The sequence below is a fragment of the Nicotiana tabacum genome, chromosome 4 (assembly GCF_000715075.1).
Source record: "Nicotiana tabacum cultivar K326 chromosome 4, ASM71507v2, whole genome shotgun sequence".
Classification (NCBI taxonomy): domain Eukaryota; kingdom Viridiplantae; phylum Streptophyta; class Magnoliopsida; order Solanales; family Solanaceae; genus Nicotiana; species Nicotiana tabacum.
Genome location: NC_134083.1, coordinates 35377710 through 35397716, shown reverse-complemented (window position 1 = coordinate 35397716; position 20007 = coordinate 35377710). Strand labels below are relative to the sequence as shown.

At 40.0% G+C, this 20007-nt stretch overlaps 2 protein-coding genes, 1 long non-coding RNA gene, 1 other non-coding gene and 1 pseudogene across 6 annotated transcripts; 2 read left to right on the top strand and 3 right to left on the bottom strand.

The window, feature by feature from the left end:
- Positions 1-9504: 9504 nt before the first annotated feature.
- LOC107802468 (putative polygalacturonase At3g15720) lies at positions 9505-11818 on the bottom strand. The gene is made up of 9 exons (XM_016625977.2): positions 11687-11818; positions 11460-11597; positions 11215-11370; positions 10801-10818; positions 10489-10696; positions 10314-10395; positions 10116-10224; positions 9928-10041; positions 9505-9845 (listed from the first exon to the last, which is right to left on the bottom strand). The coding sequence occupies exons 1-9, from the start codon at positions 11816-11818 to the stop codon at positions 9624-9626; spliced, it is 1179 nt and encodes a 392-aa protein (XP_016481463.2). The 3' UTR covers positions 9505-9623.
- A 401-nt stretch (positions 11819-12219) lies between these two features.
- Positions 12220-14180, top strand: LOC107802475 (uncharacterized). Its single transcript, XM_016625986.2, has 2 exons — positions 12220-12431; positions 13411-14180. Exons 1-2 carry the CDS (start codon positions 12306-12308, stop codon positions 13852-13854), a joined length of 570 nt encoding a protein of 189 aa, XP_016481472.1. The 5' UTR covers positions 12220-12305; the 3' UTR covers positions 13855-14180.
- A 233-nt stretch (positions 14181-14413) lies between these two features.
- On the bottom strand, positions 14414-14486 carry TRNAA-AGC (transfer RNA alanine (anticodon AGC)). The gene has a single exon. It is a non-coding gene; the product is annotated as a tRNA-Ala (tRNA).
- Positions 14487-14574: 88 nt separating this feature from the next.
- LOC107802470 (uncharacterized) lies at positions 14575-19123 on the top strand. 3 transcript variants are annotated; one of them, XR_012708617.1, is made up of 3 exons: positions 14575-14834; positions 17957-18093; positions 18186-19123. It is a non-coding gene; the product is annotated as an uncharacterized LOC107802470 (long non-coding RNA). The 3 variants fall into 3 exon arrangements; XR_012708618.1 differs by lacking the exon at positions 14575-14834 and adding an exon at positions 16789-16930; XR_012708619.1 differs by lacking the exon at positions 14575-14834 and adding an exon at positions 16815-16947.
- LOC107802469 (protein NRT1/ PTR FAMILY 4.6-like) lies at positions 15271-18831 on the bottom strand (annotated as a pseudogene).
- Positions 19124-20007: the final 884 nt, after the last annotated feature.

The window sequence follows — 20007 nt, the reverse complement described above, 5'->3', positions numbered from 1 at the left end:
AAGGCAGTAGAGTTAGCTGGTGGCACTGGTCATGTGACAGTGCGGGAGACCAAGATCGAGGGCCCAAAACCGAAGGAGTTTAGGGGCGAACGAGACGCTCAAGAAGTAGAGAACTTCATCTAGAAGATGGAAGACTACTTTGAGCACCTTTACATCGTTGATGAGGCTGCCAAGATCCGGGCAGCAGTGATGTATCTTGCCGATACCGCCATGCTCTGGTGGAGACGGAAGAAAGCAGACATGGAGAAGGGAACTTGCTCCATCAAGAGCTGGGATCAGTTCAAGTTCGAACTGAAGCGCCAGTTCTACCCCCAAAATGTTGTCAACGAGGCATGTAGGAAGTTGAGAGAGCTCAAGCAAACAACTTCCATAAGCGAGTACGTGAGAAATTTCACGAAACTCATTCTGCAAATTCCAAACTTAGCAAGCGATGACTTGTTATTCACTTTCATCGATGGCCTTCAAGATTGGGCAAAACAGGAATTACAGCGACGTCAAGTCAAAGACGTCGATGAAGCTATTGCGGTTGCAGAGTCCTTAAATGATTATAGGACAGAAGCCACAAAGGCGAGGGACACCAACTTCCAACCGGATGGAGACCATGGATGTCGGGACAAGGGCAAACAAGTTGCTGCCCCTGACCGCGATTCCAGAGAACAAGGCAACAAGGCGCACTGGCGCGACCGGTACAATCAAAGGAGGAAGGATGGCAATGGTTGTTATATCTGCAAGGACACTAGTCATGGCTACAAAGATTGTCCTTCTTTGAAGAAACTCGGCGCCATAATTACTGCCGAGAGGAGGCTAACAGAGGAAAGGATCCAAGCGGATGAACAAGCCAAAGAACAACCGCCGCACATAGCTCATCTTGGCAACATGGTACTGGGCACAATAGTTGCCGAAAAGCCTACTTTGAAGCAGGTCGCCCAAGGGAAGCATGACATTGTCAAACTGGTTCACACTTTAGGTGACGATGTGATTGCACAATTAAACGGACAATCAGTCCGTATCATGGTAGACACCGGCGCGACACACAATTTTGTGTCCGAAGCAAAGGCTAAGCCACTTGGCCTTGTGTTCGGTCCTAGCAGTTCTGTACTGAAGACGGTGAACGCCAAACCCACCAACGTGAAAGGGATCGCCCGCAATGTGCAGCTCAGCTTAGGATCTTGGCAGGGAAACGTGAGTTTCTTTGTTGCTTCCCTGGACGTATTTGATCTGGTACTGGTGCTGGATTATTGGGATGCAGTGAAGGCATACATATGCCCATTTCTCAACCAGACATACATTTATGACCCAAGGGGTCCGTATGTGGTGCCGGCAGTTCGGGTACCACAAGTTGTTAGTTTGTTGTCCTCGATTCAAATCGTAAAAGGCTTCAAGGAAGAGGGAGCACCGGTTTTGGCAGTTGGGACAGGGACTAAGGAGGTCAAGAGGGACAAAGCCTTGACTCCTTCTGAACAACGAGTCCTTAAGGGTAAGGACTTTATTCCGTGGGCAAAGCCACATGCCATGGGTCCGTACATATCACCTCCAAAGTTGGAGGATTCAAGGAAGCAACGTGGAAAGCTACTTGGGTCGAGGCATGTCAGTCCGTTAAAGGAACCTTGTAGAGACAAGGGTGATATGGAGCAGAGGCAATCCAAGCGACCAAATGTTTTCACAAGTTCTTCGGTTGTCGACAAAAAGGTCGAGACCATTATCAAGCATCGGGTGATACAAGGAGTAGGTTGGGGCAATTCAAGCGCCCAATTTCTTGTCCGATGGAAAGGGCAACCGTCAGAAAGGGCAACGCGGGAGAAATATGAGGCATTGTGGCCGTTCAAAGATCAAGTTCACGACTACTTGAATCGGTGTGGCGCCGAGGTCGTCGCCATTTCAAGTGGGGGAGAGTGTACCGACCCACATATTTTCCACCCAAATTTGCTGCCTAAAGGGCTGCCAAACGAGCCAAACTTGGCTGCCAAAGACCAGAAGGTCTTTGCACATGGAGGCAACAATCCGACAGGCTGTCCGGGCCCTCCTAGGGGCTACTTTTCGTCAGCAAAGTCACATGCAGCCCAACTGGGTAGGACCACAGTCTGCCAGGACAATCATGGAAGTAACATGCTGCCAGCAAAGGCATGTGCTGCACAACTAGGTAGGGCCACATCCTGTCTGGATGAACATGGAGTAACTGTTTGCCAGCAAGAACTGGGCCACAGCATCTGGACAAGTCAATTGGCACATGGGCTGCCAACACCTTCCTGGAATCCAGCATAAAGCAGTACACCACAGGCTGGACGGGCCCACAACCAGCTTAGCTGCCTGTGGACATTTTTCTGTATAAATAGGATACTTAGGCCTTGTTAGAAGGCAGATCTCTTTACTTGTATTTCCTTCTTTTGTATATGAGAAAAACCCCAAAAATTGGCCTTGGCCTCCCATCTTTGTGTCTTTCATTTCGTTATCTCTCCAACCTTTGAATTTGTGTGATTGCCTTGGTCCAAAACATGATTTTGTGCTTGTTTCTTGTTAAAGGCTGAAGCAAGAGTAGTAGTCAGGCTATCTTGCTGCCCTCGCTGAGCGCCCAGAAAACGGGTCCGCGACACTAATCTCTTATTCAACTGCTTCTGCCGTTTTATTACACTTCCACCTAGATAGCATGCATATAGGAATAAGTATGTTAACAGCGAGTTCAAATACAAACTATTAGAAATCTTGCCTATAGAATACTGTTATTCGCCTAGAAAGCATGAGTATAGAATCAAACGCTGGAAATTCTTAGTTTTAATAGCTTTCACTGCCCATTGTGCAAACAACTTAGAAATCATGCCTATAGGACAGTGTCACTCGCCTGAGACGTCTATCTATAAAATCAGTGCTAATAATCCTGAGTCTGCAAACAGTTTACTGCCTCCTCGCCTAAACCACTTAGAACAATAACGATACATATACGATACTGGAATTCAAAATCACCTAGAAACCATGCCTATAGGACTCTAAGTCTCGATTCTGGGACTATGTACTGCCTAAACTGCCCGCGTGCATTTGTTGCGGAGGCTAACATGGGCCTTTAATTGTCTTTATGTGGAGTCCTATTTGTTTTGAATGTTGCTTAGTTTTATCATTTTGAGCATCATAGGTGAAGTCTAGAACCATCCAAATAATAGGTCCAATGCCTCATGGACCGTAGGTACGGGACGAGTAGTGCATGCATAGAATACGATTTAGAATTGAATTAGAGCGCCTTTAGGTAGCAACTTCACATAGTAATTGGGTAGTAAGAGATGATAGACTGTGCTCACTGAATAATATGAGCAACCCCTACCTTAAGGGAGTTGCGAAGTATTATTTATGTTGCACGGAGTGATCCTTTAGCACGGGGTGATCCTTTAGGCTAAATAACTTAGGATCCCCCCTTTTCTTTATATACTTGTTATTTACACTTAGTCATTTAACATAGACCAATGTAGTTGCATCCATGTGATCATTAAGATTCGTACCAATTCTCATGTGTTATAGTAAGACTCTTTGAATTCTAAATTTCCCTTTGTTTATTTGATCACCTAACCTAATCACATAATCCACATAGTTTAAAATTCGGCTGGGACCCACAGTTGTGGACCTTGAAAAGTGCCTAACACCTTCTCTTTGTGGTAATTTGAGCCCTTACCCGATCTTTGGTGACACGGACTAGTCAAATAGAGTTATTTTCAAATTGGTGTCCTAACGCACCTCAAATATTGTTAGGTGGTGACTCTTCTCTTTTAATACCTTTATTTAAAAAAATTGTCGCACGTCGAAACCCGCTTTGCGAGAAAATGGGGCGCGACAGTAGGTGCTGAATTTGGTAATGAAAGAGTCTTTTCTTGATCGTCTGGGTCTATCCGAATTTGGTTGTACCCGGAGTAGGCGTCGAGAAAGCTGAGTATCTAGTGCCCGGCAGTCGCGTCGATCATTCGATTGATGTTAGGCAAAGGGAAAGAATCCTTAGGGCATGTTTTGTTTAGGTCTTTGTAATCCACACACATTCTTAGTTTATTTCCCTTTTTAGGCACTACCACTACGTTAGCTAACCAGTCGGGGTATTTAACCTCTCGGATGGATCCTATTTTTAGAAGTTTGGATACCTCATCCTTGATGAACGCATGTTTGATCTTGGACTGTGGCCTCCTCTTCTGCTTAACCGAATGGAACTTTGGTTTCAAACTCAGCTTGTGAGTGGTTACCTCCGGTGGAATCCCTGTCATGTCAAGATGGGACTAAGAGAAACAATCGACGTTAGCTTTAAGAAAATCAATAAGTTTTTTCTTGAGCTCGGGGGTTAACCCCGTGCCTAGGTATACCTTTCGAACCAGTAGGTGTTCGATCAATATGACTTGCTCCAATTCTTTAACCGTCGATTTGGTGGCATCGGTGTCATCAGGAGCTATGAATGATATCGGGATGCAATAATCATCCTCCTCGTCTACTCCTCATCTTTCTCCGATTCGGCCGAGGCCGGTATTAATTATTGCTATTTAATCTCTTCCTTTTTGGTCAGTTCCGCATTCCTTGATGTCGAAATTGCGGGTACCGGGATTACCTCATCGATAACGAATATCTCTTTCGCGGACGACTTTTCTCCGTAGACCGTTATACCTCATGTCCCACTCGATCACGTTGAACTTTATTTATTGAATTGTCCCGGCAGTGTTCACTAGCAAGCTACTATTTCTCCTTTAATGGTTCACACGCCATGTTATACCCATTCAATACCCGGACCGCTAGCACGATTTGGTCCTGTAACCCCAATTGCTCTACGACCCTTGATCTGATGATATTGGCCGAGCTACCTGGATCAATCAGCACACATTTAACTCGAGATTTATTGATAAGTACGGATATTACCAGTGCATCATTGTGAAGTTGTATGATGCCCTCAGCATTTTCGTCACTGAACGAAATGGCTCCCTCTGAGACATAATCCCGGGTGCGTTTTCCCCTTGTGATAGATACTTTAGTGCGCTTTATCATTGATCCTTGGGGGACATCGACTCCTTCGATTATCATGTTAATCACGTGCTAAGGCTCCTCTTGTTCGACTTGTTTGTTGGCATCCCTGTTCCTGAAGTGGTTATTGGCTCGATCACTTAGGAATTCTCGGAGGTGCCCGTTGTTGAATAATCGGGCAACTTCTTCTCTTAACTGCCGGCAATCTTCGGTCCTGTGACCGTGAGTGCCTTGATATTTACACATCAAATTGGGATCTCTCTATGTAGGATCAGACTGCAAAGGTTGGGGTCACTTGGTCTCTTTAATGCGTCTTATGTCTGACACAATGCTGGCAGTGTCCACGTTGAAATTGTATTCTAAAAATCTCGGTGCTTCCATGCTCCCGAGCGGCCTATCGAACCCATTTTTGATCATCAGGCCTTGGCCACCGGGCCCTCGATCGCTTATCTTCTCATTCCTTGCGGGATGATGCCTGGATCTATTCCCCCTTCGGTCTGCGCTGTATGGTTGATACCGATCTCGGACCGGTCTTGGCTCTTGATCAATGGCCCTCTTAGACCTATCGTCGGCCCTGATGGGGTAAACAGATCCAGAAGGGGCCCCGAGTTGGTCGTCCTGAACCCTGATCTTTAACTGGTACCTATTGTGGACGTCAGCCCAGGTTACCGCTGGGTACACCACCAAATTTTGTTTTAGCTATTGAGAGGCCAAGGAACTCCGGGGGTTGAGCCCCTGATTGAATGCCTAAACGGCCCAATCATCTGCAACTGGAGGTAGGTCTATCCATTCCATCTGGAGCCTTGGCACGAACTCCCTAAGCATCTCGTTGTCCATGGACCCGGCATGGGCTTTTACGAAAGCATCTGCAAGCATAGCAAATGAGTCAATGTAATTTGGGGGCAAGTTGTGATACCATATCATTGCTCCTTTGGACAAAGTCTCCTCAAACCTCTTCAGTAATACCGACTCGATCTCATCATCTTCCAGATCGTTCCCCTTGATTGCGCATGTGTAGGAGGTCACGTGCTCATTTAGATCCGTGGTCCCATTAAATTTGGGGATGTCGGGCATACGAAACCTTTTAGGATCGGCTTTGGTGCCGCGCTCGGGAGAAAAGGCTTCTGGATAAATTTTTTGGAGTCCGGTCTTTTCAATATAGGGGGTGCCCCCGGGATCTGATCGACCCTGGAGTTGTATGTTTCCACCTTCTTTTCATTAGCCTCAATCTTTTTCTCACTCGACTCAACTCGTTTTGTCAACTCTTCGAGCATCTTCATCACCTCGGGATTTACCCTGGGCTCGGCTTCATCCGGCCTCTCGATAATTTACTCATCTCTTCGAGTGCTTTCCCGGGATTGTTCGGGCTCGACCCTGTTGGGGCGTGGCTTTGATTCTGCAGTTGCGCTATCGCCGCTTGTTGAGCCTGCAACATTTCGAAGATTAGCCATAGGCTTACCCCATCACCTTCGCCTTCGGGCACTTCTCGAGATGTTAGACGGGGTCCCCCGCAAACACTGTTTTAGGGATCAGTTGGCAAATTGACGTTGATGGACACCAACAAGTTAGCATCGACCGGATCGGCAGTAGGGACACCGTTGAGATCGGCAGGAGGCACCTCGTTACTGGGCACTAAATTATTATTTTCTCCGTGATGGCCAGACTCAGTGTCAACGTTCAAGTGAGCAGACTGGGAGTTTGATATTTTTGGGCTGACCTGAAATTTAGACTTCACAGAATAAGCGTAAAATATGGTGTGTTATGGAGATTCGTATTAAATCACCACTATTATCCTTAGCCCCACGGTGGACGCCAAACTGTTTAAGGATATGTGGTTTAATTCAACACGAACAATTAAGAATATCAAATAAATGAATTAGAGATGAAATAAATGTTCAAACCAATCGCAATATTATGGCCAAGCTTGAGCTTAGACTGACCAATGATCTCGTACTTGATTGGACCCTCGGTTCAAGCCTAGTCGTGAATGAAGAACAGAACAAATGAGCAAAAACTTTAACAATAGCTAAAAGACAGAAAATAAACTTGTATTGCTTTGATTTGCATATTACAGTATATGTTACAAAAGAAAAACTTTCCCTTTATATAGTAGGAGAGTTTCAACCTTAGTATAAGTCTAAAAAAGGTAAAAATCTTTCTTTCCCAGTAATTACTGATCCATAATCGACATCGAGCGAGATCCGCGCCATGATATTTGATTGAGTGCGAATATCACGACCCTTTATCCGTCATGAAGAACTGTTCACCATGTCTCCCGAGGTCTTAGAACTCATTCTTGGCCCGGGGCGCGTCGCTTTACCATACCCGATGATGGACACATTGTTCATCCTTCCTGAATCTCGATACGAAGGGCCTCGTGCATCCGTGCTCTCCCTCCATTTTCTCGTCGGGAAATCGAGGTAGGCATTACCAGGGCGAAGCTATGTTGGCCAAAGGATGGTCAATTGAACATCCTTCACCGAAAAATTATACTACGTATAAGCTAAAATATTACTTATTATTGATTAAAAAAATAGACTTTAAACATCCTTGCATTAGCCCACTCACAAAGGGTGTTCAAAATTCAAATTTGGACACCCTTATTGAATTTTCTGGTTTCGCCACTGGATATTACCCCGATTTTACCCTACACAACCTCTTATGTATTCTCGCTTTAATTTGTGAATTTTAATATTAAATTACTTGATCTGGTGCAGACATCGAGTGCCGGTAAGTATTATTTTCCAAAAAGATCTTCGTCATTCTGACCTCCTGGTTCAGTTAAGACAAATAATTATATAGGTTTATTAATCTAACTTTGATAGCAATGGCATTAATCATAGGTGAATCCAACAACCTGACCTTAACGTAAAACAGTCTGATTAGTATTTTATTTATGTAACCAACTCAACAATTGTACAGCAGGAGATAGTTGACACTGATATAGGATATTTCGGTGTACGTTAATCTAGGATAAAGCAAATATTGGATTGGAATATGGCTGATTTAATGTAACTGCCAAATGAAGAACACTGGCTTCGGATGTGACAATGTTAAATTTTTCTTCCAAATTCCATCATTATCGAATATCGCCAAAATCATGGATGAGATGAAAGAAACTAAGGAAACTATGTAGGAGTAAATATCAAATACTTAGTTTTGTCAGACAAAAGAGAATAATAGGAATGATCAAAGGATCCAACCTGGCGCTTTGTTTAAAACTAATTAACATACTAATGACAAGTGGAGATGAATCTATTGAGGAAACTTGCCCGGTTCATAATCATCATTAAGTTTAATAAAATCATCTTATAACTTAGTTGACTTAATCATAGTTTTGGTTTTTGGTATTTTGTTCCGAGAAAATGATATTGTATAGCCGCTCTAAAAATAATAGTAAAAAATAATGTATTTTTTTGTATCATATACATTATGTATGTTATATATTAAAATTATACAAATTTTATACACTTTTCGACTATTAAATATAAATAATTTTTGGTACGGGTTAAAAGTGAAAAAACGCATTCTTGTTTTTCGTCGAGTGCTAATGCTCAATTGATATTGACTATTCATTATAAAAAGCCAACCAATGAATTGCAAAGTTGAATTGGACCACTCTAAAAAGCGAATTCATGACGAGTTTGATGTTGGCAAACTTTGTTGATCATGGAAGAAAGTATATTTATTTTTTATTTGTGCACAAATGAATAGAAACCATAATTACACAAAATGATTTATAGACAATGTATTTCTTCCTCCAAAGGCAAATTTGAAAGACAAAAAATATTGTTGCCGACGTCTTTGAGTCAAATAAATATAACATCGTTAATTTTTGTCCCCCCCCCCCCCTCCAAATGCATTAGATGATATTCATATACCTCTTTTTGAAATGTAACTTTTATCCTAAATATTTCCAGCTGAACACCTAAAATTTGCAAGGATTCAATGACCTTGAAATAGACCTCGATAACAAAAAGGTACCATGAATCCGTTACAATTGGCTATCAGTCAATTTTAAGAAATCCCAAGTTATGAGTATCAATTCACCATAAGAAGGTATACGTAGAATGTGTTTCGAAGAGGTCAAGTCAACTTAAAACAATGTTAAGATTTAGCTCAAACATTGAAGGAGTAGACCCTCTAACCAAGAGCGGAGCTAGGTAGACTCGGGAGGGTTCCTTAATAAAAAAAAAAAAAAAAAAAAATGACAGTGTATAGCCGCTGTAAAAATAATAGTTAAAAAATGTATAAAACTTATATATATTTTGTATGTTATATACAAAAATTATACAAATTTTATATACTTTTTCGACTAGCAGATACAAATAGTTTGTGGCACGGACTAAAAATGATAATACCCATAAAAAAAAGTATGTTAGTACAAATAAGGTAAAATCAAACTTCTTTGCATATATAATATAAATAAAATTTGAATCCCTATACATAAGGGAAGATTCTAGTGTAACAGTAAAGGTAATTAAGAATTGTTTTAAGTTAAATCTAAGGGGTATAACACTGTTGCATCTTTGAATCCCCTAGATAGAATTCTGAACTCCCTCGAGCAGTTACGAGACAAAACAAACAAGGGGACAGGGGGTAATTATGAAATCTGGAAGTTAATCGGCCAAAATTCGTGCCCCTGATTCTCAAAGGCGGATTTCAGGTAAATTTTGACCCTTAACAAATCCATGTGCACTATTAATATACGATTTAGCTTCACGTTTGGTGCCTGAACGGATGTATATATCCTCCATTAATATACCCGTACATGGAACTTTAGCACTGCAATCAAGCTTCACAGCAAATTCACCTTGGGAAGTTCCAAGTATCTGTCTAAAAGTAATACCACTAACCTGTACTGCTAAATCCTGAAACAATAAACGTATTAAAAGTTTAATTAAGAGGTTGATTTGGATCAGAAGTTGAACATTGTAAACAGAAATTACTTACATGTTCTGTACAGTTTTCATGATCACAATAGAACTGATCAATAATTATAGGGTTATGAGAATCTTGCGACAATATTCTCTCGAAAATGATGTTCCTTGCGTACCCTTGGCCTCCCTGATTAAATACAACAAAAAAATTGTCAAAACAATAAAGCCTACATGTATTTAAATTAATACAGTAACACCAACCTGCCACGTTTTTATTCGAGCACCATTTGTAGATTTTATGAACACCACGTCACTGACAAGAACATTTTCAACTGTGTCGTTTGATCCATGCTTGCCTAGACTTCCAATACTGCATTTGGATGAGGCTACATTAATCACATTTACATTTCTAAACACAGAAAGTGCAAGAGAACAGAAGTGAGGAGATGAAAACTCAACCTTATACCATGCCCTGGTCCGCATATTATGTTGCTGATTTTCAGATTGGAACAACCATCTACAATTGAGATACAATCTTCCCCTGCATTTTCAAGTAAATTTAGCACTGTCTTCACAAAAATCAAATTATTAAGAAAATTTTATCCTATAAGTTGATAGAGATGTCCAAAAATACCAGTTCCAATTCGACAATGGTTAATGGAAACGTCTCGGCTGCTAGAAAGATGAATACCATCAGTATTTGGACTTTTCGCTGGGGCGTCTATAGTTATGTTTGAGACTGTGGCAGATTCGGAGTTCTCAATATGAAAATGCACGTGAGGGTTGTCCTTAAAGCTTAGTCCGCTTACACTAATGTTTTGGCAATGTGAAATATCAAAAGCCTACAAAATAAACCTTTTATTAGTTAAATGCCAAAAATAAATGCTGTCATGAGTTATTGAAAAAGTCATGTTTATAAAAAGTTTTTAGAGCATCCAAAACTTACAGTTGGTTTCCTGCGGTCCTGAAAATAGAGGTAATAAAAACTGTTAGAAACCTAGACTGAAGCTTCACCAATGTCAAAAAAAAGGGGTTTGAAACTAATACGTAAGTTAACTAAGTTGAAAGTAACATTTAAAAGATTCAAAAAATGAAAGAGAAACGTTTTAAGCAAACAATATTGAAGACGGCAACCAGTTACAAGTACATCTGCTCCCGAAAATATTTAACATAGCTTATATATACATCCACCTAATTATAAAACTCTATGAATGAAAAACAAAATGTACCAAATACATAAAGCTGATAATTAATTTGCGTCAGTTAATACGTTATCATTAAATTTTCCCTTTTACTTGGTGTTATTATAAAGATTTAAAAATAACGTATAATTAAAATCTGATTCGTGTAGTTGACTTACATTAACATCCCACCATTTTTGTCCCCGACCATTAATTGTTCCATTCCCACGTACTGTAAGGCCGTTAACATGTTTAATATAAATCCACTTATCACAATGAGTGGTCAAACACGTCCATTCCGAGGGTTCAATTGGTGCAACTATATTTCCATTTATCTGCAAAATCAGTAGAGTTAGGACGTACTTAGACTAAAAAAAATCAGTACTTAAGAATTTCCAGTGATTTAATTACTTTAATTAAATACCTCAATAGTGACGCCCGGTGATACGCAAGGGCCACTCAATATCAAGGGATGAATCAAGAACGTATTGCCAAAAGGAATGTACATCGTCGGAGAAGATGACAATGATGTGCATGTTGCTTCCCATGTTTTGTTGAAAGCCTATATAGAATTTGCAGAAAAAAAGTGCTTAGTCCACTAATTAATAGTCCATTAACACCTAATTCATCTATTAATGGATAGTTAAATACATTGGTTGTATCGGTCAAGCCATCTCCAACTGCACCATAATCCAGAACATTAAACACTGGAAAATCAGGTACTGAAAAAACCAATGAAGGCAAAAGTAGTAGAGCAAGAAAGTATGAGATGAGCATCTTCATTATTATCTTATGGAATCCTGAAAAATTAAGGAGAGCTTATATATACTGGTTATAGAAAAGTACTTGCCAATAACCTAAGTAATTTGCAATTATAAATGCATGCAATATTTCTAGGACTTATCTGATTCCGAAGTATTGTTGTCCTAGTAAACTAGTCCACAGTGTATTTTAATTCAAACGTGACACAAACTAGGAACTAAATAATCAAGCAAGAAATTAAAATCCTAGTCCAGGAGTTAATTGACTACTCTAGAAGTGTAACGTACCACGTGAAGTAAAAATGAACAGAATTGAGGGTATAATTGGAAAAATAATATTTAGCAAGGCGACGACATCTAAAATTTTCCTGTCCAGATAGGATAAGCAGCAATTTGATTGGTCGAATAATTTGGAACCATAGAATTCTGAGGAGAAGAATGGGTCAGCGTTTGGGTCTAATGAAAGTTCATGTGAAACTAGAGTTCTGGGGAGAAGCTGAAACTCTTCAATGGCGGCTTCAACCACAGCTTGTCTGACAAATGTAGAACATGGCTTTAGTTCCAAGCCCCGATTTGGCCGCTTATTTCCCTCTAAAAGCGCCCCGCGTTTCTTGGCCATGGCTCCTAAAAAGAAGGTATCCCATTTATATTACGCTAATTCAGTTCGAATCGAAAATTAAGACATTCCCCTTAATTTGTTGGTACATTCATAAGTTTTCTCGTATTGGCACAAACTTTATTAACCTCCGCATCTTGATGCTCATCTAAAACCTTATTTACCTAGAACAATCAAACTTGTTTGAAGCAAATATTATACTTCTAGTAAGCATGATGAATACATGATATATGTCTTTACATAAATTTGGATTATTATATATACTATAGTTAATTTATAACTTAAAACAAATTAGAATGATTTGGTGTACCACGTGGTGAGGGGCAAAGTTATTGTTGATATTACGGGTTCGGCCGAATCCAATAACTTTGGTCCAAATCTTGTATTTGCCTTAAGAAATTCATTGAATATATACAGAATATTAATCTAGAACTTATTAACATAAAATGACTAGAATCCTAAATCCATAAAATTTATATTCTAGCTCCGCCTTTGCACGTGGTGTATCAGAAATCTTGTTTCGTTATAGGGTGGGAATGGGTTTGTGATAGGACCTCTGAAGTATAAGTGCGTAATGGAAAAATTGGGACAAGTTTGGTGGTTCTGGTGTATTATCCCACTCTTAATTCAGTTAAGTATACATCTAAAGGGTGCTTGATTAATAAAAACAGTGAACTTGATTCTATGGGCTAATACTACTCTTATAAGACTAAATTTGTGCAGAATTTACACTTAGGCACAATTGTTTTTTCCTTTAAACATAAATGCACTCCCTCAGTTGAGAGGATGCTGATCTTTTGCTCTGCAAATTCGCACCTTTTTGTGCAGTGATTAGTGAAATACCATCTTATCAAAACGAAAATAAATGTCAATGTAAACCATCATTCTTTATATAGACTTTGGATCAAATTACTAAATTCTGTTTTACATTCACATAAGCTGAGCTAAAAGAGTACCACAATATATAGTAACTAATAATATAAGAATCACTAATGCAGGTGAACAAGTATGATGATGCTTGGAAAAAACAATGGTACGGAGCGGGACTATTCTACGAGGGCGGAGAACAAGTGGAAGTTGATGTGTTCAAAAAACTGGAGAAGCGAAAAGTTTTGAGCACTGTGGAGAAAGCTGGGCTTCTATCAAAGGCCGAAGAGCTAGGCTTTACGCTGTCCTCCATAGAGAAGTTAGGTGTATTTTCGAAGGCCGAAGAACTTGGTCTGCTTAGTTTGCTGGAGAAGGCCGCGAGTTTCTCTCCTTCTGCTTTGGCGTCGGCAGCGCTTCCTATTTTAGTGGCGGCTATACTAGCAATCGTGTTGATACCCGATGATTCTGCGGGTCTTGTGGCGGTCCAGGCCGTTTTGGCTGGAGCACTCGGGTTGGGAGCTGTCGGGTTGTTAGTTGGATCAGTGGTTTTGGATGGGTTGCAGGAGGCTGATTGACCACCGTGTATATCCAACCTCACCTGAAAACTACCCAAAAAAGGGAAAAGAAAGGAACCAATTCCTGGAAAACGGCAAATAAAGGGGATATTTTTATGCTTCTTACTTTTTAGGTGTCACTGTGAGATTCATATTGTCTGTCAATTTATTTGGAATTTTGGTGTAAGTTATTGTTGTTGTAAGTTCTAGCTGTTACATGCCTTAGTTGACATTAGATTTGTGTTGAAAGTTGAAGCTAAACCAATTCTTAAGGTTACGCTCTTGAATAATTTTTGTAGTTATTGTATGTGAAGAAGTAGTATAATTAATCAAACCTTGTTCTTGCACGACTCTGAAACTATTTAGTACAAATTTCTGAATTCACTAAAAATTGATTTTGGCCTTGCTTTGTTTATGAACTAAACAGTCTTTCGAAAAAAGAAAACCCACCACAAGCTAGGTACAAAACGTAATAGACGAAATAACTTCGGTGGAGTTGAAAGGAAGAAAAAAAAACTTTTGGAGAAGAAGAGTTAACGCACAAGTCAGTGCAGAAAAAAGGAAAAAACTAATTCTTCAATGGAGATGCGGGGTATCGATCCCCGTACCTCTCGCATGCTAAGCGAGCGCTCTACCATCTGAGCTACATCCCCGTGATATTGCTAGTCATATAGCAATTAAATAATTAAACATATCAGAAAGTTTCCCTCTTCGCCCCCTTTGTTATTGTCCATGTACCCGAACCCAAGGTGTACGCGTGCGCAGGTATATTGATCTTTCATGAACTTGGCTTCGATTCTAATGAACTAATGATGCGTTAAAGCATTTGATGTACTTTTAAAGACTCATAACTGTGCAAATTTTAGTGTTCCAAATTGCTTTCCATGCGTATGTTGAATGTCTCGGTGATTCTCATCGTCAAAGTTCTCCGGGCATGAGGACTGGGTTGTATATGCAGCATCTATTCAAGCTTCAAAGTAGCGCGGCACAATGACTGTAAGGTAAACCAAGCAATAGACAAGGATTGAAAAGATGGTGATTTTCTGCTACTGTTGTTATTGAACATTTAATTTGGTTAGACACTCTTAAGCTTTTCCTGCTTTTTCGTAAGGCTAATCCCAAAACTTATTTCGATTTCCTGTCAATTCCATGGAAATAGCCTCTCGTTCTAGTTCCAAATTATCTGAGTGCCAAATTTTTTGAAGTTCTCTGTGTTGTTCTGAGCACTAGTAGCTTAATCCGATGCATGGTATTTGTACAGCCTATCTTCCTTTGACTTTTACATTGTCATGTCTCTATTAGATGTAAACACATCGCAGCGCTAACTAATTCAGAGGTTTTTATATGACAATAGCTACCCTGTTATAATGAAAAGTATATTGTGCTAATTTCTAAATATCAAGGAGTAAATAAAAAATATAGTGTAATAGCATTCAATTAGTGATAGAAGGAATTTGTTATTTGAAAAGCAATCAAAACATCTGAGGCTGCGACTGCCCAACTTTTAGAAACTAATGCTACTGACAATTATCTCTGCTAAGATCCCTCCTCTCTTACCCTCTTCTTATTTTTGGCATTTGAAGAACACTGAACAACTATAGCTGGGCTTCTTACGGTGTGTTGTCATTTTTGCCTCTCTGGTCATCAGGCTCTGTTGATCTGTACTTGTAGCGAGTAGCCCAGAGGAGATAATGTAGGAAATTTAACCCACTTAATATGCACATCAACCAATAAAACCTTTCAAGGTGATAATGATTCAAATTACTCCCGTAGAGCCATGGCGTTCGCTGAAACCTACCAGTTATATGGTTTACTATTGATACGATCACTGAACTAAGGTAATAACCCATGGCTAGTGATGCCCAAGAGACTGCTGTTGCCAATGACCTCATGCTTAAGGGGGCCTCTGTGAAGAAGAACTCCATCAAGCCAGCCAAGCTGAAGAGATCAGCTGATCCCAGGAACAGATATTGCAATGCTACCCAAAGAAATGTTATAGGTAGTGGTTCAGTTGAATTCATTAAGCCAGATTGCGCTGCCACTCTCTTCCGCTTCATCTCCACTAGAGCTGCAACAGCCATGGCTACAATTGATAGGAATAGCCCGGTTCCGATTCTCTGTAGATGAGTAATGCCCATTTCACTCTTAGTCGCTGCCCTGGCGAAGGGGATTATAATATGATTATATACTGGTGCCAGTATCATGGTGAATATGACTGGAAATATTGGAAGAGAAGCTGGTGGAACTTTTAGAGCACCAATATATGTGTTCATGGTGGCTGCTTGTTGTATAGAAAATGTTGAAAGCTGAGCCAAGCAACAGTTCAGCATAACGGTTGACATAAATATTGGCAAGATCTTGACGACTGTTTTCACCTCTTCTACTTGTGTGACTGTGCAGTGAAGTGATGGGTAGGCTGCTTTGTTCATTGTTGATTTATCGATGAACTTCTGGTCCTTCATTTCACTCTGAATTTCTTCCTTCCATTCCCCGTGTCCTTCTTCTTCGTGACTTATCTCAGTTTTGTTTTGGGGGGATTTCCTCGTGTCTAACACATTATTGATAGAATTCTTAGGAAAAAGAGAGTTGCAAAATGCTGCTACTAGAACCTGTTGAAACAATTCAATGAAGATTACTCTATTTTAGTATGCTGGTACAGGATGCAGGCAACTAGAAGTCTAGAACATACCTTAAAAATGGTTGTAAATGGGCTTCCTTTGGGAACTTTGATCCTGTAAGTCCCAGATCCAAAGAGGAAAATGGCAATTGAGCTCAATATTGCTACGGTTGAGATACCAAAACCCCACTGCCAGCCTTTATTATCTTCTACCCATACTACTAATGTCACTGCAATCAATGCTCCACAAGAGAGGCAGAAGATGTAATAATTGAAGAAGGTAGATCTGTGCTTCCTTCCTTGTGGCGAATTCTCATCGAATTGCTCCGCTCCATGTGCAGGAAGTGAAGCCTTTTATCCCTCCAACACCCAAGGCCGCCAGGTAGAGGCCACCAAATAACATTGCTGCTTGGCCATGACCAGCTTCGTTACATGAGGTGTTTCTGTTTATGGATGCACAGATAGGCGGCCTCAGGGAAGGTATGCGAGCTTGAAATGTGAGCATCAATAGTCCCTGTTCCAATAGTTTTGATTATTAACAATTCATGTGACATGGCGTCCTGCTATGTTATCATCTTCTGAGTGGTTATCTTTCATGTCTCCGAAAGGAGAAAGGCTATGTGTCGTGTTTTCTTTACCATGCTAACTAAGAACTAAAGAAGCAGAATGTTTGTCATCGTGTTAGGAAGCATAGGTACTTCCTTTTAAGAACCATACAGTTGTCCCTGCAAAACTATTATGTCCATACACAAAGCCCATCTTTTTCTGGGTCAGAGAAAAGCCATGGACAGTTCTTTATAGAAGTCTTGATCACTTGAGAATTTTATCTGGTGAAGTCGGATGAAACGGACTTTGGTCAGGTGCTCAATACCTATCTTAAGTTGTGCTTTTTGTTACTGTATTTCTGTATATTGAGCAGCTCATTATTTGAGCTTTCATTATTTCTCCATGAAAGCTAAAGCAACAATTTATTACCAGTATGTCTTTTTCATTTTAAAATAACCTGAAAATGAGCTGCACCGATTTATGTACCATAGGTCATCAACGGGGTGATTGTGCTGGGTCCCATTTTTCTCATTCCTGATATCTAATTGGACAGAACGAACTCAAGACATGTGAAGTTTGATGTACAAACATTTGTTCTTCTATAAATAATCTTTGTTTCTACTATGCTACTGACCCACAGGTTATTAAATGGCATGAATAGAAATATACATGATGTGGGGTAAGTAAAGTAATGAAGTGAGTCTTATGCTTGCTACTATTGTTAGTGTGTGTTTGCTAGTATTCTTAGTGTATTCATGACAATAATATGAGTGTGGCATTACTGATTCTTCCACAGACGACCTCATATATCCTTATAACACTATCTTATGGACTAGCTGGTAATTGCATTGAATTCTGCTATCTCAAATGCAGACCTAAAAGAGCTGACTGTTTTTCTCATATTGCTGCAATGGTAAGACGATGCACGCCTGCTAATGATATCCTATTCCTTTTGTCCAGTTTCCTGTGATTGTTATTAAGGTCCAGATTGGCAGGTGTAGGAAGGTGTACTCTATCTACATATGCTTTTGGATAGTAGCAGACTATACAATGCTAGGAAAACATTGATCTCAAAGAGATTCAACAAGTGTTATGTGGTTAGTGCATGTTATTGAACAAATGATAATCTCAAAGACACAGATTACTTACCATAAATTCAATTGCTGCACTAATCAGATAGATGTAATAGGTGGTGAGGCAAGCATCAGATGAAAACCCGCCAAGTAGAGCGAGAAGGAAGGAAGTTCCCATAAAGTTGGTAACTATGTTGGCTGAAGCAGATGGAGAAAAATTCATATTTTTTGATAGATAAAGGACTAGATTGCTCGCAGTTGCCAGGTATGCTAAGTTCTCTAAAATCTCCACCACTACGTCCACAATTGAAAAAATTCAGATTGTCAGTTGTTACAATCTATAATTTACCTTAATAAATAAATTTAGCCAGCTTATAAGTACTAATTCATGAAGTTCATTGCTGTAGCATTAGAAGCTAACATAGTGTATGGGGTTCAAATTGTAATGAAAGCAACATGTGCATGAGGAGAGGTGGTTTACTGACCCAACACAAAAGAGGCGGCAACCACACCTCCATGACATCCTTTCATGGCTGGCCTGTTTCTCCAGTCCACGTAACCTTCCCACATGGTCAGTGTCTTCGCATGATCCTGCAGCACAGTGCACATAAATTTAGTAAAGATTTGCTGGAGGGAATATAAAAAAGAAGAGATGAGAGCGGGAATGTGCACCATCTCTCTCTCTCTCTCTCTCTCTCTCTCTCTCTCTGTGATGTTTCTGGGATCTTGATGTAGAAGTCCCTAGTGGAAAGTCGTCCAGTGCTACAAGGAAGTTATGCCAGTGTCACCTTTAAATACTGAAAGGATGGGGATGTCAAGTTGTGTAGAAAAATCTGGAATCTCTGAATGTGACCCTGCACTTAGTAATATCTTTTTGCTTAACGTATGGTAAAACCTCATATATTTATGTGTACATGCTTCTTGGTACATACTTTTGGGTGGGGGGGGGGGGAGAAAAAAACAAAACAAAGAAGTGGTGAGTGCTCACTATTTTCAGAATGGTATACGAGTATTAGTAACATAGTTTACGTGGAATAATTTCATCTTTATATTAGCTTGAGCTGCTTGGTTCATTTTAGTTTTTTAACTGTAGACGTTTGGTTTTTGAGTATTTGTGTGTCTCGTCGTATTTCTTCCTTCTATCACAAAGTGCTATATGTTCTGTGTAGCATGTGTTGTAATGCTTTTCTAAGGGTGAACGGAATCCAATAAATTGAAATAATCTGATGAAATAGATCTCACGTTCAAGCATGTTGGGAAGGTAAATAAAACTCATGATGGGATGTTGTACTCCTTTAGTTTTATCTTCAGCTTCATCTCACTCCTATCCCACTCTGCTTTCTCTTTTCTAAATCAAAACTCAAGTGTTATATATTCCCCTCCCTCTGCTTTGATCTTCTTCCAGATATAGTCCATGCCCTGGTACATGTTAACTTACCTTGAGTCACAGGGCTCTGTTTGAAAAATAACCTTTTTCTTTTTGTGTCTTTGTGAACACAACACTGAGGTTGGAATCCTGAGGGACATGAAACGGGGAGAAGAGAGGAGGGTTCAGGTGGAAGATGATGAACTGAATAACTATGTTAAACTTCAACTCCTGCTTTATGATGAATTACTATAGTTTGAACATTTGAATAATGGAATGGTCATCTCATTTTGTTTAATAATATTCTCTATTTGATTTTCTTTGTATCTCGTGACATAATCTATTAGAATTGCTCTATCTCTGTCTTGATGCTCGTTGGTAAAATGAGATTATTCATTATAGTCGTTGTCTATAAAGAGCGGTCAGTTTCTACTTCACGTGGGGCTTGTCCTTGGCAGTGTCTGTAGAGGGTTCTCAACTTTGCCATTGCTTCTTCTTGGTACTTGAGTTATGGCATTAATTTCAGCTTATCATCTGAGTGGAACTCATGTCTGCAAGTTTCCATGTGGACC

Bases quoted from the DNA above. Each gene is read 5' to 3' on its own strand.
- LOC107802468 (XM_016625977.2), bottom strand. From the start codon at position 11,818: ATGAAGATGCTCATCTCATACTTTCTTGCTCTACTACTTTTGCCTTCA. The intron at 11,371-11,459 runs GTATTTAATTAA...CTGATTTTGCAG, and splicing joins CACCGGGCGTCACTATTGAG to ATAAATGGAAATATAGTTGC. The intron at 9,846-9,927 runs GTAAGTAATTTC...TTATTGTTTCAG, and splicing joins ATGAAAACTGTACAGAACAT to GATTTAGCAGTACAGGTTAG.
- LOC107802475 (XM_016625986.2), top strand. From the start codon at position 12,306: ATGGCGGCTTCAACCACAGCTTGTCTGACAAATGTAGAACATGGCTTT. The intron at 12,432-13,410 runs GTATCCCATTTA...TCACTAATGCAG, and splicing joins CCATGGCTCCTAAAAAGAAG to GTGAACAAGTATGATGATGC.